Raw genomic sequence first — 27,907 nt, forward strand, 5'->3', positions numbered from 1 at the left:
ACAACAGGCTCATTTTAAGGTTCTTGTTTCACAGTAGCAAATCATAAAAATAAGCAAAACTTTCACATTTTACAGCGCTGCTCCATGTTCCAATGTGGCATGGTTCTACAACAGCTGTGTGAGTCCTACTGATGGATTCAACAAGATAGTGTTCACTCACGCTCTATCTGGCACAGACAAGCTCATCTCAGTTCACCTCCTGTGGTTCTGCTGGTCCTCTTTGTTTGTGTGTGTTTCTGCAGGAAGGAATGCACCTCTCTTTCTGTGCCACTTCTTCTGTTTGCTAGCTATATCACTTCCTGGTGGTACAGGGGAGGCTGGAATGGCATCAATTTGGAGTGCATTACAATATTTTGTTTTTCAAACAAGTACAGACACATGCACCTCATCTAAAAAAGACTATGAAAAACAACAAGTATAATTATTTAAAAAAAAAATTGACATTGACCTAATGGTCTAAAATCCAATTAGCTACTTGCTACTCAACAGACTATTAACAGCACATTATTTTTAACATCGTTAACACATTTTCTTAGTTTGCCCTATAAACCATTTGTAGTAGTGCAAGCTGAAGCCCAGCTGTTTGCACGGTGTATGTTGTTATGATAAAGGGGACGCTACAACAGCGGAGAAGTTATAAAATAAAATACTGACTGTATTTATTATTGAAAAAATACATTCTGATAAAGGTTATTTGTCCACTCACAAAGCTATAAAAAATACTGTTTTTTACATAAAAAAAAGGTTTCGATTTGACTAAATAAAACCAATTAGAATAATCCTGATTACATATACAAAATCATGTGATTAATTATTCAGTGTTCCAGAGCACTGACTGTACCAGAGAAAACATATTATATGACATCATTTATCAGCATAATAATAATGTACCATCATATCACACACCCCTAAAACCATTACACAGGACACAGGACAGAAAGCTTGTCAGAGCCGGAACTTATGGTGCATGGCTGAGCCTGACCCCAGGGCCATTTAGTCCTAACATGGCGGCAACATGGGTGAGAGAGGTGAGGTGGGGGTGTGTTGACACAGGCGCCGTTAAGAGCGCGGAGGCTTCCAGAGACAAAGCTGGGACTTGGGCTGAGCCTCTTTTCACACTTCCTTTCCCAAGACCATTGTTCCAAAGAGTGCAAGGCTGGGTCTATTGTGTCCCCCACCACTGAAACTCTAGTGGGCCTCCATTCTGTGTAAGAGATGTCCTGGTGAGCTCACTCAACAAACACTCCCGTCCCTCCTACCCTTCTTCTCTCACTTGTGTTGTTCTACAACCTCTGTTCCATTACATATATTATTATTCTTTTTGTTTTTCTTTCTTCCTTTAGCCATGTTTTCAATGCTTTCAGCAGCTCTCGAATTCAAAAAATGTATGGAGAAGGTATGGATTCAGAAAAACATTCTTTATTAACATTATTAATACACATTCTGAAACGTATTTATAATTTAATTCTCCCATTATTCAAGACTTTGCCAAGGCTCATATATCAACTGTTGTTAAAGGCGTCATATAAAATCAGCTTGTGGATTACTAAAAGTAAATTAGCAATGTTAAAATATGAACCAATATATCAATTGGACTGACTCCTGCTATTATATTGCATATACAGCAGACTCATTCACACATGATCCCTAACCAGGAATTTTACAACAAATGAAGACAAAAATAGCATCAAAGCGTCAACAATGTCTAATCGTCAGACTGGAAATGACCCATTCTCTAAAGTTCACTCCTAAAAAACAATAGGGACTCACAAAAAAGTCCCTTTATAAACATCACTGTAATCACTTTCATTCTAAACCCCAGATTCCAGACCAAAGTAGATTAGCAAAGCATTACTGGTAAACCTGACAAATGGCTGGCACGGGAGGATAAAGGACTTTGAGTGGCTGATTGTGATTCAGAAGAAGAGCGGCGGCAGACGTGGACCTTTTACACACTTAAGCCTCTCCACGTTGGAATGCGTACAGTATGTTGGTGCCTCTGCTCTGTCACGGTCTACGCCTTGATATGGCTTTGCTCACATCATCCTCTCACAGCCTGTGGAGAAAGCCTGCTAACTGGAATGTCAGGGCAGCATAGCTTACTTTACTCGTGTGATATCAGCCATCCTCATCGCCCCAGGCTGCAAAACAATGCATGAAAATGCAGCAAAGAATGTCAACATGGACGGTATGCAAAGAATCAAGAGGGATCCAAGTCTGAGGAAAAGTGGGCTGGAAGCTTAGGCAATTGGTGCTGAGATGGAAAGGTGGCAGATTTAAACCAGAGCTCTATTGCCATGCAAGAATTAGTACAGCATGACTGTAGAGGTTTGAGGCACTTGTGCCAACTCTAGGTTAAGGACCACAATGTGTAAATAAATGAGTAGTACAGATTGTCCTTGCGGAGGGTGTGGTCACAAATACACATTTCAACAAATATATACCATAAAATTCCCTAAAATAAAACCTCTATATACCCACACATACACAAAGAAAATCAAGAGGAGTCTCTGGCAGATCATTAGTATGAACCTTTTTTTATAACTAGAAAATTAATCTGTGCTTGGACAAAGTGGCTACAACAGGTGACAATGCACAAGAATGCTACTGTTGAAAAGGGTGAAAATACCGTTACTGTCTTATGTACCAGGTTGATGTTTTGTCCGAATTACTATGAAGAGGATAAAAGGACAGAAGAATAAAAGGATTAGGGTCAGTTCATCCACAGCAGAGTCAAGGAAAGGGAAGAAAGTGTTAGAAGGATGTATAAAGTCTGCATTCCTTTTCTGATCTTCTTTACTAAAAGCTTGGGTATCAGCTTGTACTAGTACTGACATCTTTTCTCTTTTAAAAAGAACTACCCTTTAAAGTGTTATATTTTCAACTGAAGCACATCATCTAAAAGTATCAAACAGTTCTCAAATTGCCCACGCTGCAAAAAATTAACCCTTGGCTAGTGAAAAACATCTTGCATGTATGTAATAATTCTGATTTTGAGAATAATTTTATCTAGCAAAATTGTCTTATTCTTTGGCAGATATTTCTGTTAATTTCAAGGCATAAGCCAGATAAGTTTGCTTGTCTCAAGAAATAATGCTTATTATCTGCCCAGAAAATAAAACAATTTCTCTAGACAAAATGGCTTAAAACAAGTAAAAGTATCTAGAAATAGGTTAAATAATCTTACAATATTCTTGCAACAGTCGCAAAATAAGTGATATTAGATATATCGACTAGATTTAAATTTTACTAGGCAGGTCAAGGGAGGCGGAGAAGCTGAGGATAAAAGAGCAGAGACAATCTATTTTTACTAGTTTACTAGTTACCCCTTCAAACTAATTTCAACACAGTACAGCAAACAAAGAAAACAAGGAAAAAGGCATTTAAAAGTGGGTACAATTGCAATGAGATGGGGAACAAACATTGTCGTCTGAGAGCAAACAAAGATCTGCCCATGACTAAGTAGGTTAGATGAGCCTTAAAGCAGTATTTTACTCAAAATCTAAATCAGATATGTGCTATACTGTAAATCTGCTATGCACTCTGTAGCTGGACAAAATAAACTCACAGTGAATTAAAGGTCATGTGACTGGCAAATAGGGAATAGGAAAGTGCATGGAGCACGTCGGGTTCAAGCTGAAATCTACATTCCCAACAAGCATGCTGGCAAGTTAGGAATGATATATTAAAGCTGTACTATGTAACATTTGTTAAAATTGAAAGAATTCGCATTACTGAGTCAAAAGGGAAAAAAAACTGCTAAAATATAGTGTTCGTGCACTGCTGCAAGTCTCCCAGTAAAGCCAAACGAATTCTTTCTAAAGTCAGAGTTGTCAGGTCAGATTTGGCAGCAGTGTTACATACCACATCAGACGTCTTTACATATATACGTCACATGCACAAACTCAAAAAGATGGTCCAGCATGAAATGGGCTAGTCACCTGAGCAACGTTGGTGGGGCGTTGCTCACAGCGCTGTACGGTGCTGAAAGTTAATGACGTAAGGAGAGAGATACTGCTGAATATGGAGACACTGTAAAGGCAAACCCAGTAGGCCTCTGCGGCATCACTCATGGTCAAAGCAAATAAATACACACTGAAGAGAGCCGGTTGTTCTACCAATTTATCCTACCCATCAAGTGGTCCTACCGAGTATGGGCACATCATTATTATAGTGCAGTAACTCAGTATGTTAAATGTTTCATTGGGTTTTTAATGTTATTTCAATACAGGCTCAGCTTAATATTACTACTTACCCTTTTATTTGATTTAGGCTATCAAAATATCCTTGTTGTTCTTTTAATGCTGGTAACATTTTCTGATAAGGACATTCACCAGCTTCTTGTTCAAATTTTCCTGTTCCACCTTAAATGGAGCAGCAATTACATTCTGACGTTACAATAATTGCTGCAGCTTTTAAGGGGGAATGTGAATTTTTTTTTCATAAGGTGATATAGGCTATCAAAATGTCCTACCTAAAATTTTTATGTAGGATCTATAAATATACGCCACAACAGGACATTTCAACAAGGTAGCAAAGTTTGGCAGAACACCGGCAAGCTAAAAAGGAGAGCGACAGAACTTGAGCTAAGACCAGGATCAACACTGGCTTGGCTTTTCAGATCTGGTGAAAGCTCTGTGACCTGAAGCGATTCAGGACTGATGCTGAACTGGCTTTTTATTGCTGGACAGTTATGTTGGTTGATTGCTAGCTAGCTATCGAAAACAGGCAGCCACATTATTACTGTTGTGGAATTTAATGTTACCATTGTAATGTGATGCAATTTACCCTTGCAAACGTGAAGTTGTTTTTAGTTGTATACCTGACGTGAATATTAACAGATTACTTGGCTAATGGCGCCTTTTTTGCTTTATTCTGTTCATTCTGCTTGGGGAAACTAGTAATTGTGAAGGTGTTTTAGCTGTAAAGCTAACATTAACATTGCTTCAGAATTCATCCTCTACTGGCTAGCCATCATTCTCAGATAACTTCCAGCGCTACCATCTGTCTCGTAAAAACAACCAATATAAAATATACTTGGCTAATATTGTCTAGACAGATATCTGGCTGAGTGGAACCTTATATAACTAATGAACAAATGTGTCACCCAGCTGTCATACGAACAGTAATGTTAGCTATCAGTTATCTGTGTTGAAGCAGGGAATACAACCATACTTTTCCCCTCAGGACTGAAAGCACAACCCACATTACAAAACGTTCCTCTGCATATTTCATGTAGTTAAATATTTCCACCAGATAGGCAGCCAATTTCTCAAATTTGCCAAAGTTACAAAGTGCAGCTCTAAATAACTTACTCGATTCAATTTACCAGACATGCACAATGATATATAAATCATATCAGTATCAGATGATATTTGTTTAAACAAATATTGATGACACACAAATTGGATTCGACTGATACTTCAAAGCGATCCTTGATGACATATTTCTTGTGCTCTGGAAGTGCAAAACATTCAGGTGACACTGGGCAAGTATTTACTTTATTCATATTACTGCTTTTGAAACCCTACGTAAAGAAATGCTACATTCTTTTTCAAAGGTAATCTAGGTGGATCTGTTTATGGCTTTTATAAATGTTGCATCAGTATCAACAGAAATGTACACAAACATTATCAAATATCAGCACTGGCCCACAATTCATTTATTGGTATTATTATTATATTAAAAGTCAAATAGGGTTTGGAGGAGGCACACTTTCTTTGTATTAACTTTGCAATCAGCATGAATTAAAATTTCAAAATGTTAACATACCATAAAAAGAGTCAAAAGACATCTAGCTTTATATGGCATGGGCCTGGCAGCCTGCATTTGCCACAGGCTGGGTCTGTGGCCTCTGGAAATGTGTGCACGTCCAAACCATACACATTCCCTGAGTCTTTAAGACGTATCCAGGTTTCTCTTTAAAGCTGGAGGAAAAAAAAATTAACTCCAGGAGCAGAGGGAGGGCATTATATCCCAATAAATCACTAATATAAGTGTATAAGTGAGAGAGAGCATGTTTTTGTATTAGAGAGATGTAATTTGCAGCTATAGCCCACAGGGTGTCTGTCTGTGTCTGTGGAGTCCCACTGTCAGAGTGCCAAAAGTGCAGATCGTGGCTGTGTCCATGGCTGAGCTGCGGTCAGGCTGTGTTATAGAGCACTGAGCAGAGAGCCCAGACTTTCATCTCCGTGCCAATTGACAGAGCTCAGCAGCTGCAGGGCAGGCCACTGGGGAGCAGAGAGGCCCCGAGGATCAGCAGCACCGCCATATACAAACGAAAAGACCAAAGGAACACCAAACACAGCTTTTGTTTTAGGAGTTTAAACACTCAGTAAATACTCTTTGGTCTTCATACTCTTTGTATTGGGAACTTCACTTTGAAACCTTATACTGGGTTGCAAACTAAAAGTAAGCAAAGATGAAGAAAAGAATGAATGAGGGCTTTGTTCACTATGTGGAATGAAAAATGATTTCAGTTGCATGTATTAAATTATATATGTGCAGCAGACCAGCCCCACAGCTATAATTTGATAAGCAAACCATGAACAAGTTATAAGGGTAGTTAGAAAAAAACTCATCAGGCTGTTTTGTTTAGACTGTAAAGTTACAGAGGAATACAAGGCTGCCTGTGGGAGTTTGGCTAACTGGATAATCCGATTCCTCCAAGTTCTGCAAACATGTTTCTCTTGGTAGCAGACATTTAACTGGTTACATAAAACCCCAAAATTAAAAAGCTAGATTAGCAGAAGCAATACAAGTAATGAAAATGATTCAATTATAATCTTATTACACGCATATATATTAATTAATTAATTATTAATTAAATATTTTTTCCTTCCATCTGTGGCCAAAAAAGAAAAAAAGAACATCAAGCTCACAATAAAAGATCTCAAACTTGTGTTGTCATTTCATTATTAATCATTAATCATGACCAAGGTGCTATACAATCAAACATAATTCAGATATAAAATTCAATGCTGTTTCTATATCTTGATTAAGCATAGTGGCATTCAGACTGCAGATTTCAAGGCTGGGCCAACTGCCTGGCCTCCAAAAAACCTCTTTGTGGACACAGCCAAGCAAAATTAGAATTAGAACAAGGGGTAATTTTCTTTAACCACATCCTACTATGTCACAGAAGGAAAACCAAATAGAAGGGCAGATTTTGGTTAAAAGGGAAACATCTGTCCCAAGCATGGGGCTTTCTACTAAAGCCAAATGATTTGGACAAAAGAGTTGGTGGCATCGATGCACTGGAGACGGTGATAAAAATAGCTTAGTAGTAGTGGCTGAGTGGGGACTTTTAGGCATTTCAAACTCATGCAGCCCCACATCACATCACACTGTAAGAGCACATCCTTACAAAATTGATCTTAGTAAACGAAATCTTAAATCTTGTCAATATATCTAATATTACTCATTATGATATTGTTGTAAGAATACTCAAAGATCATTCTTCATATTTCTAGATTAATTTTGGCTAATTCAGTTTTATCTAATGACACTGACTTAATCTATTAGCAGAAGTGTGCTTGTTTTCTGCAGTATTTTTTGAGATAAGTAAAATTACCTGCCAATTTCAATTTGTACCCTTTATAAAAGGGTAAGATGCAATGTGATGGCCTATATCACATCTGCAATATGTGATGGCTTCTAATATGAAAACTGAGAAGAGGGGAATATTTAGCTTCTAGGCTTAATCTGAAACACATGTATTTGCAGGAGCAAAAATGATCTGGAGGACAATCACAGTCTTCTAATCTTGATTTTCTTAATTCTCTTCTTTACCCTGGAGTCTCTCTCTCCAGTAGCTCACAGAGGTTTAATCACATAAAGCCATCCAACCACCCAAGATAACCCAGAAGGGTAAGTGCATCAGCATGACTGTGATACTATGACCAGGTCACTCTGACACAGCAGCTCCAGGGTGCAGAGAAATGCAAGCCCAAATTGAAGCCAACAACCAAACACAGTTCATTTACTCTTTAACTGCTTAAAGGAACGATTTACTGTCAAATCTAACTTGGAAAACTTTACTCTTACCCCAAACACAGTCGATCATCCAAGACATGTTTGGTGCTCTAATGCTGCTTCTTTAGTTGTGCAATGGAGCTACGACGCTAAAATGTACAAGAAGTATATCACTTAATATCACTTAAAATCTTTTTAGGTGACTTAGATTTCTATTACATAAGCCTTGTGGCTCCAGAATTAGTGTATTCAGCATATGTTAATAATCATGATAAATCACATTTGTAATATTTGCTCAAATTTGACCACCAAAAATACCACTTTTTCCTTCCAAAACCAATACCTGCTCCTTCAGTGTCACTCTGGGTGTTTACACATGTAGTTCTTTTTAAAAGAACCAAACTGAGTTCAATTAAAGTGAACCTGACAGGGAACCAACTACAAATTACCTCAGTTCTTTTTGTGTTCACAATGTCACAATGTGAACAATAAAGAAGACTCAGTTTTTTCTGCTCCTTGAGAGCTCAGATGAGATGAGATCTCAGACCACTTCTTGTTCAGACCAGAACTCCATTAAAACTCAGACCCCTTTTACACCACTCACTGTGTATGCAGCGCTCACAAGGTGGGGAGCTCCACCTGGTGAAAATCCAAGTCTGCAATGAAATAGTGTATTTGAAAAAGCAGCGGTGAATTTTCATTCATTCAGCATGTGAAAGCAGCTTAAAACTCTGCATTGCGTGCCCAGCATGAGCCTTTAACCCTGTAAAATCACGCGGGCTCTCGCATCTTATCACTTTAATATGCCAGGGCTGCTGTCTTGTCATAGGTCATGGACAGGCTTTATCCTGAGTAGAACCTTCTAAATGTTCTTTGATGGTCTGTTTTTACCCACTGCAGTTCTGGAAGACTATTGCCGTTTGTGTGCAGTGAGCCTTCAGGTCTCAAGAGGTGGTCTCAGTTCGGACCGTTTGGAGGAGTTCATTTGCCGTGTTCACACATGCACAGAAAACAATGACTCAGTGATCTGAGTCCATTTAAAGACACTGAAACAGCCCAAGCGTGAAAACGCCCTCTAGTTAACCTAACTAGCTTAAAAGTCCTGATATTTATGCAGTCCCACATAGGACTGTGATGATATGGATTTTGTCCTATTCCTGTGAAAAAACAACGTATCCCCACAGTTTGACGGTCTACCGCCAATGCCTGTTCACCCCCATCCCGCCAACGACGCCCACAAAACTCCTGCTAAGCAACAAGTTTAGATGATAAAAACATTGGTACTTCGTTCCTCTCACAAAGGCCTCAGAGACTCCCAACTTTCACTGCTGGCCTGAGGTTGTGCGTCCTCCTGAGGCAGGTGTGCTACTGCCAAGTACACTGTTGCATCCATTTCGGTTCCCCCTCAAATTCATGTTCCTCTTCACAAACCAAAGCCCCGTTCACACACATCCACTGAACAGAAATCAATGCCAAGCAACACTGGAAATGTAGTTGAAATTTTATCTGTGTATTGTGTGTGTGTGTGTGTGTGTGTGTGTATATATATATATATATATATACATATATATATATATATATATATAAAAATATCAATCAGTCAATGAGGATACTTAACAATGATCACTGTGTATATATTTCAAATCACACACCATATGCACACCTGTAATTTTCACCAGCCAAAAAAAGATGATGGTAATAAGCTCAACCCCACAGCAGGCATCATATGACGGCAGTACTGATGTAATGTAGTTATCGTCACAGCCCTAGTTCCACTTTTTAAATTTATTTTGGTAAAAGATGTGCTCGTCACTAATAAAACATATCAAGCTTGATATAGAAAACCATTCCAGATGCTTAAGTTTATAAATAATATTTATTACAATATAATTAGTAATAAGAAATATTTAACAACTGAAGTAAAGGCAAAATATTTTTATAATGCAAAATATTTCAAAACAGAGCTGAACAATATATAGATAAACTTGTGGTTTTGTAAATGTAAGCACACAGCACCTTCTCTGGAACAAAACAGGCCTGAATGTTGTTTCTTACCCCAATTTCTTAAGTCATTTGTCTCATACGTGTGTCCCATTTACTCACGCTTACATCTGCAAGCGTCAGACTCTGCCGGTGTTTAGTAAATAAATATTAAATATAGTAATTCACGCTGTCAGTAGTAGCAGCTGAGTCGCAGATTTCCTGGCTTTGTTGAAGCAAAAGTGCGCAAGACCCTGCTGCTGCACAATGTAACTGACCGATGGAGGTGCAAAGCAAGGAATAGTGGACACACAGGCCTAGCTAGCAGGCTGATATGCTAAAGGCTAAACCAAGACTAAAGGCTATCATTATACTAAGAGATTGGCAGTTCCTTTCATTTGTCTCTTTAAAGTTTGCTCCCTCAATAACAACCTGGACTATCATTAACTGTATTAGACTGTACTTACTACACAGCAGGAGATGAGGGATTTCTCCCTAATTATATGTATTACTGAAAGAAGCAGCTCAGCCATTGTGGTATGTTGTTAGTGTGGTTAGTAGGTTAGTGTGTTTTACACTGTTTATATATTGTGTAATCTGGTGTACTTGTGACATATCAGTGAAACCAGTAGCTTAAGAAGAATTCCAACTAGGATATAAATTACTACTATTGCCTTTCCACAAAATACTGGCATTACAGATTTTGTCGACTCACACCACTGATCACTTGTGAGCACTGTTCAGAGTGGTCTGGTAAAGGTGCTAAAGGTATCCCTTTGAAAGCCGTTTAAAAGACATATTCTGGCTAGATTCAGCCTGGACTACTTAAGATGGTTCAGAGAGTCAAGCCAGAAAAATGTGCTATGTTATTAAGTGCCATCAATCATTTATCACATTAATACGTTATTAACATGATAATCTTTTTTACCAGAAGTACATATTTAAGCCTTCTATCTGTTGTATAGTTCAGTATTTCCTTCCAACACAATCATTTCAACCCTCAAAAGACTTGTTAATTAGCTGCTGAGTTGAATCAGGACTGAAAACACTAAAATTTGCAAGACCATGATAATCCAGAACCAGGATTTAGAAACTGTTCTATTTAAAGCTGTATGATCCATATCTACTTCTACAAACAAACACCTTTGGTACTGATGCAGCTTTGTGCTACACTTACTGAGGTCTGTCACTTTCGGCAGACAAAACATTTCGAGGAGTTGGTCTTATCAAGTTGCATCAGGATGAAGAATTTGCAAAGAAAAGCACTGTATAGCGCTGTATAGCTATGTAAAGAAAGAAGTCTGCAATGTGCATACAGCTTTCAGTTTCTTTTTAAACTATGGAAAAAGAACATTCACAGAATCTAATATTCACAAAAACTAGGTGCTCAATAAGATGTTCTCTTGCATTCTTGTGAACTCAAAGTCATGTTTTTTTTTTTTTGAGAAGCTGTGCTGCCATCATCTACTCATAAGTATTCCACTAAGATCAAATGCATACATTTCCAAAAATACATTCATGCAAGTCTTGCACTGGGGCAGAGTTTGGCTGTGGTTTGTCATGAAAAGAGGATGACAACGCAATGTTGAACCAGCTGGAAGCTGCTGACAGAGCCTAATTCACACTGAGCCATCAGAATGTTAAACAGAGCTTTTCATTTCAATATGTCACTCTAATTTATGTGACAGTAAGTGATGACAAGAGGGGAAACAACAAATCATAATGAGCCAGTCAATCAAAAAGGTTAAACTGGAATGCGGTCCAATGTGTGGTTGATGATACATGAAAGTACTAGCATGGTCTCTTACCAAGGTTACATATTTTGTTCTTTGTAAGGCTAAAGAAGGGAGTTTGCTACCGTTTTTTTTGGTAGGTTTACTTTTAAGTTTACCCAGTAACAGACATCTTCAGGCCTTCTGACAACAAAAGAATGCCACCTCGCCACCTAAAAGGTTAGATTTATCACATAACGCTGTGTGAGTGGTGTGAAAGGGGTCTGAGTTTTAATGGAGTTGTGGTTCAAGATCTCAAAGGACCAGGAAAAACTGAGTCCTTGTTATAGCTCACTTACACTGTGAACACAAAAAGAACTGAGCTCATTTGCAGTTGGTTCCCTTTCAGGTTCACTTATAACATAACTGGTTCATTTAAAAAGAACTATATGTGAAAACACTGTTAGACACGATGCATTTCAAATTCTTGTTTTTGTGTTTTTATTAATGGAACTGAATGATGTATATACAGCTAATAATTCTGCATGATCACATTACACACAAACTTACATGTTTGAAGCCATGTTTTTCTTTACAAAGTGCTGCAGTGTGTCAAAATAAAAGACATTCTCAATAAACTTTGATGTAATGCATCAGAATGAAAGCCCAGTGCAGGAAGGCGTCTCTATATTCTATACTGCTTAACATCAGCTTTGCTAGCAAATTATAATTTCAGTTCTACATTTTTATCAATTCAATGTAGTCCGAAACGTTAAAACTGTCAGATTTTGGGGTGATTTTCATATGACAAGGTGATAGTTAATGTGTTTGTCAGTGATCAATGATCAGTGACCACTTCATAGCCCTAAAATAAACTAACAAAATATAGTTGAATATGAAAAACTTGTCCAGTGAGCCTCATTTTAAAAACATTTAACATTTCTTAAAATAGATACTTTAGATAGATGCTTTAACTCTTTAATTGTAACAGCACATTATATGAGGTACACAAAAAAGTACCCAGTACTGCCTGATACCATGAGCTCAGGTATCAGAAGCAATATCGGGAAAGAATTCAGGGAATCATCTTGAATGTTTTTAATCAATATACTCAAATAAAATACTGTTAATTCTGTTATTAGATTAATTAGAACACTGTTGGCTCTCTGTGTGTAAAATGTTGTGACTGTGTTGAGCTGCTAGCAAGCAATTAGGGATGAAAAAGGCAGAGAACCCCCTGCTGTGAAAACAATTTACAAAACAACTCTCCTGCACAACACCAAGATACAACAGCCAACTGGAGCTTTCATTTCAACCAATAACAAACAACATTTAAACACAATAAAAAAAAAGCATTCAAACATAAAACACTTTCAAATGTTGACATGCTGGCTCATCTACACAGACTAAAATCCAGTTTGCTTCCGGTTTTGTAAATCAAACATATTACCATTAAAATACATTCCATCAATGTTACTGAAAAAAACAAATGCATAGTTCAAATGAAGAACCTCCAAAACAGGCAGAAATTGCAAAAACAGATAATATGACCAGCAGCTAACAAGATAAAAAAAAAGGTCCATTCTGATTTCAATCTGACTTAAAGGAAGGACACACAAACACACTTGGAACACTCCTAGACAGTATTCTCACAAGCATGCCACAAAAACTGTTCCCATGATGAAAGGAAACTCACACCCCATCCTATGTTCGTAACAACATTTTCCTCCCATCCAAAACTTTCATCTGTTTAGAACAGATACAGCCCCCTCCTCCCCGAGCTCGTCCTGAATAAGCACGCGCTCCACGCATGTGACTGACCATATCCATCTGAGGCCCTTGTGTGTACAGCACACCAAACCAATCTCTCAACCTAATGGAGATAAGGTGAAAATTTAACAGCATGCAGAGAGACTCTCCCTGTTTCTCTTTCATTTCTTGTCCTTGTCTTTCTCTACTCTTCTCTCACCAGTCAGGCTCTCATCCCTTCATCTCCGTATGAAAAGCAAAGAACTTTTGTTCTCAGGTGTGCCTTGACTCCTGTATGGAAGCATGTCAGAACGTTTTTTAAGTTTGTTGTCTCTAACATTCAGTTGGCTGCCAATTAAACACAGTCTCACAAATATGCAGCACCTACTGCATGCATTCAGATTAAATTAATTGACAGAGCTAATCCCATGGGGAATGCATTCTGATATGCTGACATCATTCCTTCTACCCCCCCCCTCCCTTCATTCAAGTACACAATGTTATGTCGCATTTAGCACAATGGCTGGCACACTCAGACCGGGAAGGACTCCAGAAAAATAGCTGTGAAACCCTATTAAGTCCAATGCAGCTGTGACTCATAAGTCACAGTGTTCTGCATTCTGAGGCCTAGTTCACCCATCTTTCCCTTTCCATGTGCCACTCAGTCCTGCTTTGGAATGCTTTCCTTGCAAAGTAGGACTAACTGATACAGTTGCTTGCTTCGCAAATTATAGAACAGTTAGTTCTGACGGTGCAAACGGACTGGTCGAGAAGTGTTCAATGTATTTTTTCACCACAATAACTATCATTCTGCTGAGCACCAGTTACTAAAGTCTTACTTTATGTGGCAGCTAACCTTTACTAACACACATAGCGTTATGGCTATTGTGAGCTACTGTACTTGCCGGGTCACAGCCAACATGTTAACACACACCTGCTCTTGTTTTTTTCCTTAATAACAACAAGGCTGGGATTTAGTCACCAGCATGAACTGAAGGCGAGTATTGTAGATCACAGCTATGATGCTATTCGTGGTAACACACCGCATTGATTCTATACACTAGTTCTGCAAAATAAAGAAAAAAAAAAAGCCCCAGACATTGTATCAAATGTGCTCAAATATTGGCAATTCCTTCCCCCAAAAAGCAGCAGCCTTCAGTTTTACAGATAGAGCCATAAACAGTCACAATATCAGGTTCAGCTCAGCTTTTTATTATTTGCCAGAATAACCTGAATGTCATTTTGTTTCAGTTAGCCTGTAAAGCCTTTCACAGGCCATCTTGTTTACCGAATCGTATTCTGTTCGTTTCTGTATGGATTTTAGTTTGTTTAGTTATTCTGCTATTGCAGGGGCAACGAAAGGGGGTCAGAATGTGATGCAGTCCTGTTGTCACATTCTTCTTCAGAGTCTGACCAAACAGGCTGCAGGTGCCACGTAAAGCGAGTCATTACAAAACAACCTGTGCTCAGCGGAATGATACAGTTCTTATGGAAAAAACACTTGGCATTTTCATAAATTACAGCTAAAGTAGGGCACTTCTCAGTTAATTAAATTTTGTCATTCCACTTCTCACTCAATCAAACATGTTGTTTAAATTGTTAATAAATAAATTAAAATCACACCTGAAACATGATGAAATTGCTTATTTCTAGGTTTTAAATGCTTTCATATATAGAAACTGTCACAAGCCGCTCACCTGTATTACAGCATTACAAGCTGAAGTGGTATCCAAAACACAATCATGGTTGAAATAATAAAAAGGTATAAAATGCATCTAAACCTAGCCTTTAGCATTAGTATAACATGTTCTAACACAAAAAGCTGTATGTGAGGAGAACTAATGAAAAAAAAATTCTAAAAAAGCAACAAAGCTGCTAAGAATGAATAAAAGTCTTTGGAACCGTTCAGAACTCCCAATCATATTTAAGGATTCACAGCTCACAACTAACAAACAACCCAGCCACTTTAGCACTGTTTTACTAAGTGTCTATTTAATTTTGATCCTATTAAATCCAATCACCTGATAAAATCGGTTATCTGAACTTTATACTTCTTAAAATATTGGGGTCAAAAATTTCAGAAAATGTTGTGCCCTACAGCAAATCCTGGACCCTCTCCTCAGTCATGGAGTGCCCTGGCGATGTGCAGCAGGGTTTATTCATTAATTGGTCCACAGAGGCAGTGGAGGTAGGGTTCTACTCCAGGGTCGTAGTGAATGCTGCATGCTTTTAAATAGTAACTTTCCACTGCCGGCAACAATCAAATAACTGACTGAATAAAGAAAAAAAGACTGAATAAACATGCTTGATGCTAATTGAGCACATAGGCTACAACCTGCTATATGAAACACATTTTGTTCTTCTGCTATCACAAAACAGGGCTTTATTCATCTGTCACAAAACAAACACTGAATGCTCATTCAAAAGGCAAAAAAGGCCACCAATATGAAATCTTATCATTCGGTTGCAAGCTAAAGGCTGGAGTCTGGTTGTCCACTGAGTTGGTAGCAGGAATCTTATCTGCCATCCACAAAACAAAACATGCTGAGCAAGAACAAAACATGAGACAGAATGTGTGATTTAGGCCTTTAGTCAACTTACACACAACTACAACTCCTGTGCCTTTTAAAATTCATTGTGATCAGGAATCCCTCATATCTTTTCAATTAATGAGAGTTGTAAGATACAGCAGCAAACCTAGCACCATGTGTCAATCTGAAGAAAGACTTCTACAAAAAAGATACAGAGGTAGAAATTACAAAGTTCAAACAGAGTTCATCCACTTTGCTTTCAATTCACTGAGAGCAAAACAAGGCAGTATTTACCACTGCAGTTTTGGGACTTCCCAGTTCTTTCAATAAATCTCTGAGTGGTTTTCCAAAGAGGCCTGGTTAATCCTTCAAAACAGTCAAATATTCGTAATTCTGACAGGAGGAAAAGGTGAGAAAGAACATGCTTCCGGCACAGTTAGGACACACGGCTGAGGCAGAACAGTTAACATTTCGAAAAATGCTATTAAGAAAAATAGGGATCTGTTCTTAGCAATCATTTATAATTAACTGAAACCCACACTTACATCAGTACTTAAAAATAAATTCTTTTTACTTTTTAAGTGACTGATATAAAACCAAATAACAGAACTGATGTTTCTTTACTTTCTTTCACTACACTTGCAGAACTGATCTCTTCCAGAGACATGCCTTTTTAGTAAGTCAATTAAATATTTAGCACACTAACAGGAAAGTTGACAAGTAAACACTAGTGGATGCTCTACAAAAGACAGAATTTCCCAAACTACCTACAAGGCTTTAACACTTTCCATCAATGTACACACTCTAACAGTAAGTAAGAGTAATCTTATTTACCTCCCTTATTGCTCAGCTGTGAACAGAGAGTCTCATAAACTTTTGTGCACAAACTAATGAAAGAAGATGCTGCATTGTTTTTAAAAAAGTCACACAGTTGAAATTTGGTGCTTCAACATCACAGAAGAATTAACCACTACCAAGTATATGACTTCAATGTACACTTATACTCACTTAATGAGACCACACTTAAAATGAAACTAGTTACAATAATGAAAATATCCCTATGCAATACTTTTGGCCCTATGGAAAGTAAAGTAAAGACAAGTTGATTGTTTCTGTGACCTGATTATCTAATTTCTGTGCTGTATTAAAATCACTGGATGCTAATCCTGCAACATCTGATGCTGGACAGAACCTCGAAGATAAAGTTCAGTGAAAATGCTAAGGTTCCTAAGAAAGAATGGAAAGTAATAGCTATCAATTAGCATAATGTCACCTTTATTATAAGCAACATTGGTATTTTAACCATTCATTTAATTTGTATACATGGTCAAAGACTGCCTGACATCAACCACACAATGCAAGAAAAAGCTGTCTAGCTCCAGCAGCATTTCCAGATTTTCAAGATATGGATGGCACAGTTTTCAGAGTAGATTTGTGTTTTAACAGAGCATTCATGACTAATTCATAATGCTAACCAAAGCAATATGAAATCAGGTGGGCTGTTCTATGGCCTGTAGCAGATGTCCCATCCTGCTGCAGAACAGCATTACTACAACCCCCAATCACTGGGATCTTTACTGGTGCTTTGTAGTTAGACAGCTTTACAAAGAACTAATAAATGGGACACTGATGGGATGATAGGCTAGCGCAGCTCATTTATAACACCATGTGACATGCTTTAATGAAAAAAGACATATGGTGACGTCCCATGTTGGGGTAAAGGATCACTCAGTTTCTCAGGGGTTGTGTGTATGTGCACACATTTGTGGGGGATGTTAAGCCCAATTCCCAAAGCATTATTTGTCCACTTAGGCAACAAGCTGTGAAATATCAGCTATATAATAAGTGTGCAAAGCACTAATTCAAATTCTTCTGCTTAAACTAATTTGCAGGATGTACCGTGAGCAAATGCTTTGAAGCAGATGCAGAGCAGAAGGAAACGGCTTAATTTCTATATGGAAGTCTGACTTTACTATTAAAGATATAATCTCTGCCATTACAAATACATTTATTCTCATCACAGCTCTCTCACTTTACTTTCTTTGTAATCCTGCTCTTTAACAGTAATAAAAAAACAAGAGGTCTGGAAACTGTAATAAAACTGGAGTTACAAAGGCTTCCCATGGATATAAGCAACACTACACCATGGCTAACCTCTTTAAAATGAATTCCGATACAATCCAAGTCTGTCTTGCACTTCCATCTGTTGTTATTATTGTAGCAAAGAAGAAACACAAAACAAATACTATTTCATGATGCATCATTAAGCTCCTTAGCAGTGGAGGATATGAACATGGCAATATCAAAGAGACTGTACAACAAAGAACAAACACTAGGTTATCTTTTAAAGCTACCATTAGAACACTTTTGCTCCCTTTTCCCTGATTCCTCTTAATCTGTCTAGGCACCATCTGGGTATTTATGATTATTTCGGTGGGAGGGATAAACAGGGGGGCTGTGAGACTGAAGGTAGACCTGAGATAGCAGATGTCAAAGCGAATGGGTGAAGTTAGCATAATGGAGAGACATAGGCCACAATGTTTGTTGTATTGTGTCCTGTGACAATATGCAAGCTTAATGCAAAATGCATAAGGTGATGAATTAGGGAGGGTACAAGCTGTAACAAAGAGCTGGGGATAATCCGACAGGCCATGCTCAAGCAGGCCCCTCAGGGATCTGAACAAAGCTCCAGAGACTGTAGGCAAGATGCACACTGGGTAAACTAACTAGCTGGCCAACCGTATTGCTTTGTATTATCCAGTACATGAAAAAGTTTATGATCCATTATAGAGAAATTACTACACTTGCTCACCACTGCCACAAAGAACCCATCCACAGGTCTTGGTTTGATAAACAATGGATGAGTTATTGTAAGGCTCACCTCGTGACCCCATCACTCCTTGAAGTCTCTGACTGTTTACAAACGCCTTAGTCTGGAATAGCAGAGGTGGCACTGGGTTATCTCACTGGCCTCCAGCCAGCTTTGAAAACAAATCAAGACACTTCATGCACTGAGCTCAAATAACACAAAAGTTCTTTGCAGAAACACAGCAATGATAGATTCTCTTATAGGTGCCAGAGGGTCTCTTACAAGGTAGAGGTTAGGAAAGATTTCCAAATTACACAAAGGCATTACAGCAATGACATTATTAATCACAAAACTCACTGTGTAGCATTTTCAATATTAGTTAGAATATTAGTCTTTTATTTTAATTATTTGAATTGAACTTCTGGCTAATAACATCAGGCCTATGAACTACTGGTAAAATTTAGCCTGTTAGCTAACGCAGGCACATTTAGTTACCTTTGCGTCAATTCATTTGTACTGTTCCAAATATACAGCTAATTGATAAAATACAGATAAATAAAATGGTGGATGGGCTATTATAATATGGCATAAATAAAGAAAAATAACAGCTTAAGAGATAAACGTTGGTCACTGACTCCAATGTTCAAATTTGTTATAACTTCTTAATGCTTCTTGAACTTAAAACCTGATCTATACAGTGGTACCATTTCACTGAGTTTTTAAGTATTTTATTAGTTTTTCAGCTCAAGCTGACAGTAGTTTTTTCTGTGGTAGATTAGCAGACATTTAACTAACCCAGTGGCTAACCGACAAAAACTGGAACTAGACTACTAGAGGAGGGCCATCTTCTGAAAACAAAGTCGCTCTGTAATTATCACACACTAAAAGGGTCACATCGCAAAGGTAAAAAAGGTAATTTGAAGATTAAAGTCAGTCCAGGTGCTGGAGTCCTCTTTTTCAGTTAACTGTGTGGAACAACTGTGTGGAACAACTGTGGAACAAACACACAGTTCAATAGAAGCTGTGGCGGTATAGGTTATCTTTAATTTGGACACAAAACTATAATTAATCTAGTTATAAAGAAAGAAAATGCGATTGTCACATGAACTTCACTGTCTGAGGCCGCTTAACTTAGCCTGATGTCTTATCTCTAACTCCATTTTGTCTGTGGCAGTTGAAAACAGTCCGTTTCACCTGATGTGCAAGAGCGAAGACATGATTTTGCTTATGTGTTTTTCCAGATACCTGAAGCTGTTTTGTATTAAACTTGACGCTGTGATCTGAGGATGTCCTAAAATGTACAGTGTATCATAGAAAACTTTTTGTAGGCATGATTTCTGCCTACTGTACTGAGTGCATTCAACCAGCACATCTCCATAGCCATGTTTTTACATCAATGTAATGTATGTTAGGTACAACAAATATCATATTAGTTTAGATTAAAATGAACCCCGGCAAGATTGCTCTGTTAGTGCGGTTCATTAGAGCAAGTGAGAACACTGCCATCCAAACTGTAGTGCGCACCAAAAAAACGGACCAAGACCCCCTGAACAGCTCGGTCTCAGTTTGCTTCAAAACAAATTCCTGTGCCGTTCGTTTGAAGGACAAATGCAATACAGACCAAAAACAGAACGAACCATCGTCTCCTCCCTGTACAACTCTTTTGTTACATGGAAAGGATAAGTTTTTGGTGCTGTTTTGACACATACATATGTTCTGTTGCCACCTCATAAGTATTGAATAGGTTTCAGTTTTAAAATGAGGCTATGACTAGTTCAAAGTCATTATAAAATATTCAATATACACATCTGACTGCACACATACATTTTATTATGCATAAAGGCAAGGTTTCTCCGTTTTGTGAAAGTAATAAGCCAACCAAGTTTCACCCTGCTTTCCATCATGCAAAACCACGGTAATGCAGGACTTATTGCTCTAATATCACAAGAGAGATAAAACAAAACATACATAAAATCAACAAGGCCACACAGAACAGAGAACATATTCTGAAAGATTGTTGGACATTATCAGTTATCCTATGTCATAAAATCTGACTAATTAGTTGTGACTTTTTACTCGTATGTGTTACATCTTTTGGTATGCTTTTTATGCACTGGCTCTACAGCTTTATCTCTGGTGACACATACAGTTGTTTAGTGCTCTAAATGTACTGATGATACTCACAATACTCTCAGAAAAGCGTACCATGATGTCATTTATCACAGTAATGATAACACTAAACATATTGGTCACCCTACAGCTTACTTACAGCTCAGACCCACTAACCACATCACAGGGAGCATTCAGACATTCAAACCAAGTGCACCGGTAATGGAGCACATCTTGCTGTCTATATGTCATCATAGTGCAGATAAAGAAGCACAGAACAGTCTGTAGATGTTATCAGATCTTGTGCTGGCAAGGTGGTTCAAAGCACAGCCCTGCCGCTCTTGTAGAACATGTACTCGGACAAAAGATAAAAAAGTAGTGAAGCCTAATTGCAAGGGGGAGGTAATGAGAAGCCTGGTGGGAAGGACGAATGAATGGGGCTTTGGGTTTCCTGGAAGTTCATTAGTGTGGGTTAATTAGAAAGCTGCATTTAAACTAAGCAGTAAAGATGAGTCACAAAAGCAGACTCACCTTTGAGAAAAACCTACAAATTAAATAAACTTAAATGCAATGGATTCTATCCTAGTCCTGGGGGTGCAATATATTGCACATTTTTGTGTTTTCCCTGTTGTAACTTCTCAGTACTGGGCTGAATCATGTATGCCTGAAGACAGAAACAGGCATAAAACATGACTGACTATAAGAACTACTAGACTTTAAAAGGTTTACCATTACCATTTCTGTTGCTATGTATACACTACACTACTAGAGGTAGGACTAGTTCATTTTTGCAACAAAATCCTTTTTTCTACTCTACTCTACTGATGTTATTAGGCAGCTATCAACATCAGACATTTGTCCATGGATAAGCAGAAAAAAGCAGTAATTTCCAGGTAATTGCCAAAACACCAAGTAATTACAAAAGTGCTTACTTTAATTACCAAAACATTCATTTTAAGATTCAGTAAGTCAACAAGGAGATGAGTCACTTATCTCAAATTATGTCAGCAAAAGTTAGCAAGTGGCAGAAGATGGCTTATGACTACAACATAGCACACAGAATGTGGCATCTTCACAACTGTGTCAGTTAATGCATTAGTGAGCGCACTGTCTCTAGTGTCTGATCTAAATAAAGGCAGGCACATTACAAATATTATCAACTTCTTAAATTTTAGATCGCATGGGATCATGTAACCAAATTTCCCAATGATCACAAATAATACTGCATGTAAGCTAGACTTTCTGTTCTTTCCATCTGATTCTTAACTAAATTCCAAGCTACAGTTCCTGATAACCATCATTCCCAACAGACAATTCTAATTTCTAATTGAAATTATATTTTCTTCCTAAAGAAACAGGCACTGACATAGATTGCAACTGTCTAATAAACTGTACAAAGCCTAAACAAACTATAAGGGTATTTTAATGAATTCTCCGCACTGCCTTAGCCATCATCTATTAAGGCCATCTATGGTCTTCCAGAAAGATCTACATTATGCATATTTAATAAGATTACGAACATGGCAATATCAAAGAGACTGTACAACAAACAATAAACACTAGGCTATCTTTTAAAGCTACCATTAGAACACTTTTGCTCCCTTTTCAATGGTTCCTCTTAAGAAATTACGATACAGTCAGATACTCTAGAAAACCTTAACCTGAAGTGGAAAACAGACAACTTTCCAAACTGACCGTATTACTTCATGGTCATGACATCATATCAGTTCAAGAACAAAGTAATAATGAACTAATCTATTAAGATTAGTATATAAAAATTAATACAATGCATATATAAAAGTAGATATAATGTTTAACATATTAAGGGTGAGTTATTGCTTGACCTGGATTAAGCCTAATGCTAGACTAAAAGGAATTTGGTGAAACACCATTGATATAAGTGTCCAAGAATGTGTGTGGGGCTACTATACGATTGTGAAGTTACAGTCCCCAACCAGGTTAACATCTCTGTTAACATCTTCCACTATCAACATAGAATGATTCAACCACTAAGAACTACGTGTTACGACCCTGCATGTAAATGAATCCTGCACCAGAATGGTTTGTGCAGTCTAAGGAATATACTCACTGCTTCGGCTGCTTTTGAACTTGGCAAGTAGTTTCTGCGTGGAGAGCAAGTCACCGTTCTTAACCGCCTGCAGAAGCTCCTGTTCCTTTCCCATTGTCCTCTGCTGCACTGAAGTCTACCGGTGACCCACAAGAGTCCAACTCCTCTCTTACACCCCCATGTAGGGAGGCAGAGCAGCACAAATGTGTCCCACAATGCTTATTAACTCCAATAGTGGGGAGAGAGAGAGAAACAATTTAGGAAAGCACTGGTCAGAGGGATAGCTGTATCTCACCAACAATCACTGTCAAATCAGCACAATCAGCTACAGCTCACTCTCTGGCAAGGGGCATCGAAGGCAGCAAGAGGGAAAATCTATCTCCCTGTCAATTCACTTTCGAATTTCTTTTCTTTCCTCTTGGGTTTTTTACAGCACTCCCTGATCTGATCTGCATGTCTGGTCCTTGAGCGTCTGGATGAAGTTTTGGTCACAGCGCTGGGACGGCTGGAGCAGTGTTGTCTGGGCCAGCAGACAAGAACCTGAAAGAAAACAGGTGTTGACAAGAATAACAGTGAGGTTTCCATGTTAGAACACAAGACACAAGACAAGCTTAGTGCTTGGGGGAAGTACAGTAATATCCTGAGAACAGCAGAGAGTTTTTTACGATTCTCTGATGCCAGGAGGTGAAAGAAGGCACCCTTGTGTACCACAAGAAAAGCAAAGCAGAACTCTAATTGGAGGCAAAGCAAAAGTTGGGTTAACATAATTTGTTTTGGATTTTTCCCTCCAGTTTCAAATACCCCTCCCCCTTTTTTAGGGACTGGCACCATGCCCAGCATCCCCACTCCCCCTGCAGAGAAATCAGAGCGATGACCTGTTCTTCACACCAAGTCATGAGAGGGAGAAACAACATCCGTAAAAGCTCAGATTTTACCACAGTTCAGTCTACTGACACGAAGTGAAACACAGTAGTTTATCAGGGCTTAGAACGGTACACTGAAAAATGTAATGCACTCAATTCACTTGATTCAAATAATTTCCACATTAATAAAATATATTAACAAAAGCCACGAGTAAGTAAACTGAATGGCAAAACTGTGTTGATGTAACATACATTAGTATGAAATAGTTGAGTAACTGAATTTACTATACTCAAGTTTTATTTTGGGCGGTTTCTACTTTACTCAAGTATTACTGAGTATTGCTTAGATAATTACATCTCCAAGAGGAAAACATGTTTTTCACTCCTTACTTTTTTGACCCTCAATGTACTGGCAAAACAAGAAAAACACAATATGTAAGCGTAATCAATACATAGAAACACTTCAGTAAGTGGGTGGGCAACAAGGCATACCACAATCAAAATAAAATGAGCTGTTTGAGTATGCTGTGTTTTCCCTAATCATAACTATGTTACATAACCCCAAAGAGTTTCATGTATTCCAAACACACACACACACACATGCACGCACGCGCACACACACACACACACACACACACACACACACACCCAGTAAGGCACACAGGGCGTAAGCAAAGCTGTCACTGTCAATAACAGTGATCACGTCCTTTTTCCATTCTTCCTAGACAAGAAACAACCTTTTTGTACTTGATCGTACTGATGGACCGTTGTTATTTGCAATACATAACTTTTCATAATAGGGTGTGATTCACTTATAGTAGAAAGTTCAATAGTGGATTAACAACAACAATAGGAGGTGGTGAGAGGTGAGAGGAAAAGATTGTAGGGATAAACCTAAACTTAGCCTAAAAGTGTCCAATGGAGATACTAAATAAAGAAAAAAAAAATCACACATTTAGGCTATAATGAGAGCCAATTATTCAGGCTGGAGTATACTTAATTTGAGCCATAAAAGTAGGCAATGTTAATTGTCCAGAACACTATTTCGTTGTGATATAAGGTCAATACAAACTGCTGGTGAAATACATCCAGCAATTGACCACCTCGAGCTCCGCAGAACGTAAAGGCATTTATCTATATTCGACATCAAAAGCATCAATACAATGGATGAAGCCTCACCTATAAACAAGACAACACGCCTCTTTATCAGGTGAACTAGAGATATTTATCAGGGAATAGACAAGACTTCTAGGCTACGTGACAAAACAAACTATTTACAAGTCTGTTACAAGTGGAAAAAAGCGTATTATTAACTTACAGTCTGAGTTAATGATTCATTAACGAAGAGCTTTTCTAAATAACTTTTACGCCCTTAGCAAAGGTAGCAATAAAGAACTAGTAAGCCGTTGTAAATTACTTACTGAACTCGTGCAACCCACTGTAACGTTAAGGTTAGCGTCAAGGAGTAGCTCGTTGGGCTAAAGTTAGTCTTTGAGTAAAATAATCAGGCTATCGTCATGACATTCAACTTAGCAAGCAAGCTAGCAGGGAAAACCTAACCGGGCTCTGACAGGACGGCATTTACTGTAGAGTTGTTTTCGCAAGCTTAAGTTGAGAGTGGCTGATGAAATAATTCGGTACAGACAGAAAAAAGTACAGCTCTTAAAGTCTTACCGTTAAATTTGGCCAAACGTTAGGCTAACACTGACGTCAAGCCCGCAGCTCCAGACAGGAGAGCTAACGTAAACGCACCGAGATCCGTGAAGTCCCTGTTCACTTTCAGCTGGAAAAGTAGTTCAAAGTCCAGGCAAATGTAGTCCTGTCTGTGTAAAATACACTCGACTACGACTTTCTCTTCATATAATGATTACTTCTGTGTCTGGTTAAGGCCAAATTATCTTTTTAATGGGTTCACCACGACACCTCGTCGACGGGGACTCCAACACTACTCTTGGCAGCGCTCTTCTCCACCGCCACTTGGCCAGAGTCGCTTCAACAGAGCCCTCCTCTTTCCTCCCTCCCACCGTGCGCTTACAACCATACAATCAACGAGCCCACATCAGCTCTACAGAGCAGGAGTGGGACGCTGTTAAAGGAGTACTTCAAATAGTTCCAAAAGAAATTATTTTTTTCCAATATTAGACGAAGGGGCATAGAAATACTTTTAGAAAATATATACTTCAGAAATATATTTTTTTTCCAAGGGATAAAGAAAAAAAAAGTGAAATTTCAAAATTCAGCTGGGGCTGTTTCTTACTACATGCTTATTTGAATGCTGTGGGCAGTGATACGTTTCTAATTAGTTGTTTGTTTCTAAAATAAGACACAAAGCAAAAATTATCTTCCATAGACTTTCACTGTGCATCGAATTACACCCAGTTCAAAGTGGTCTTGTAGCCTAGAACTCAAGCAAACAAATAAATAAATAAATTAAATTAAATTAAATTAAAACCAGTGACGTCACATCCGTGGGTTACTGTGACTTGAATAAATGAATACGTATCTTACCATATTCTCTGTTGTTGCTGGGGTCTTTTTTGTTTGTTTGTTTTTTTTTTTGCATAAAACCTATATGCTTGATTTTTCTAGGCAGACTGCATTTTCTCCACCTCCCTCACGTGGAACAGTGGAAAGCCATGGCATATATCACTGCTCTGTAATAAAATAGTCCCAATTGACTCAGATAAAAGCTTACGTACATTCTGTTCCTTATCAGATCTTACAGAACGATCTTCAAGAAGAATTATTGGAACAACACAACTGTTGGACTATATTGTGCTGCTGCATCTAAAATTCATTTTGTAGGTGCATTCTCTGACTCATCCAAAGATGTGGGAGGTCATTCTTGTGGTATGTTACTTTAGACTAGTGTACTAGTGTATTTCACTAAAAGAATTACTGAAAACTGTAAAGATATTTAGTAATTAAGAAAAATACTTAACTGTTCCCTGTTTACATTTTATTATTTTAAAAATTATGTTTTTGAGGAAAATGTTGGAGTACTCCATCAATTTATCCTGTTAAAAAAGCAGATTGCATCCTAAAAATGATTTTCTTTCTTGTTTTGTTCCTTCATGATTCAATCATTGAGATGTAATCAAAGTTTTTCAAAGTGGTTTGATGTGAAATGCTGTGTTGTAGAGAAACACTGATTCAGACTTCGCTACAGTGGTTGTAATAGAAACCAGGGTTATTGTGTATACAATGTAAATATAGCCATTTTATTTACTATTTAAAATGACTGGTGAACTTGCACATCTTACATGAACGTGTCAAATATGAATGTTTTTAAAAAGGCCAAGTAAACCAGTGTATTAGGCAATAGACAATGTACTGTTTACCATTTCATGAAATAACTCTCTGTGGGGTAGGTTTCACCTGTATTAAACATCTCTGATGTTTGGGTCCTATCACTTCCACTGTGAATAATGTTATTTATATCTTAACAATTTAACTGCAAAGAACACAAAAACCTTTATTAGCAAGTCATTCTAATTACATTTATATTAATTTGATATTGGACTCATTAAAGCACCTACTCGAACTGGAGTGTCACAGAAAGACATTGTAGAAACCATCTTGAAGAGGGATTAAATGGACTGTTTCACAGTAAATCCTTTGGCGCTACTCTTTGTGGTCTTGGTGGTTTACTCTTTGTGTTTGAGGATAAGTATGACTGCTTATGCATTCATGCTACCTTCAACAAAAAGGTCAAAGTTAGTCCACAGTGGTCTTTCTCTATAACATATGCAGCATTCAGATGGTTTCTTATGACCTTCGCCCCAGGGTAACATGGTCATGGCCCTGCGTCCACTGAGTGATTGTCAGTACAGAGTTCTAGATAAATATGGCTCCTCTGGGCAGCTGTTACAGCATAACAGCATAAATGACCATGCGTGTGAAAGGCCCTGTCCTGAAGAACCTACATTTAACCCACTGGGAATTTCTGAGGGGGGGAAGGGGTGGGGGATGACGAGAACGTAAATTTATGCAACCTTCAGCTGCATGTGAAACATACTGTGTCAGTAAACAGCTCCAAGAAGCGGCATTTAAAATAGAAATTATGTTGAAAAAGAGCCCATATCATAATTTTTTAAATTGTATTTTATTTG

At 38.0% G+C, this 27,907-nt stretch overlaps 1 protein-coding gene across 5 annotated transcripts in view; it reads right to left on the minus strand.

The window, feature by feature from the left end:
- LOC118821466 (caskin-2) overlaps window positions 1-25,812 on the minus strand; it is a 68,693-nt gene extending 42,881 nt beyond the window's left edge. For all 5 annotated transcript variants that reach the window (XM_036590088.1, XM_036590087.1, XM_036590086.1 and 2 more), the window contains exons 1-2: window positions 25,470-25,812; window positions 22,954-23,472 (exon numbers count right to left, since the gene is read on the minus strand). In XM_036590088.1, the coding sequence (XP_036445981.1) occupies window positions 22,954-23,047 (94 nt within the window). In that variant the 5' untranslated portion in view covers window positions 23,048-23,472; window positions 25,470-25,812. The remainder of the gene's footprint in view (window positions 1-22,953; window positions 23,473-25,469) is intronic.
- Window positions 25,813-27,907: the final 2,095 nt, after the last annotated feature.

Source organism: Colossoma macropomum, unplaced genomic scaffold (assembly GCF_904425465.1).
Source record: "Colossoma macropomum unplaced genomic scaffold, Colossoma_macropomum, whole genome shotgun sequence".
Classification (NCBI taxonomy): Eukaryota; Metazoa; Chordata; class Actinopteri; order Characiformes; family Serrasalmidae; genus Colossoma; species Colossoma macropomum.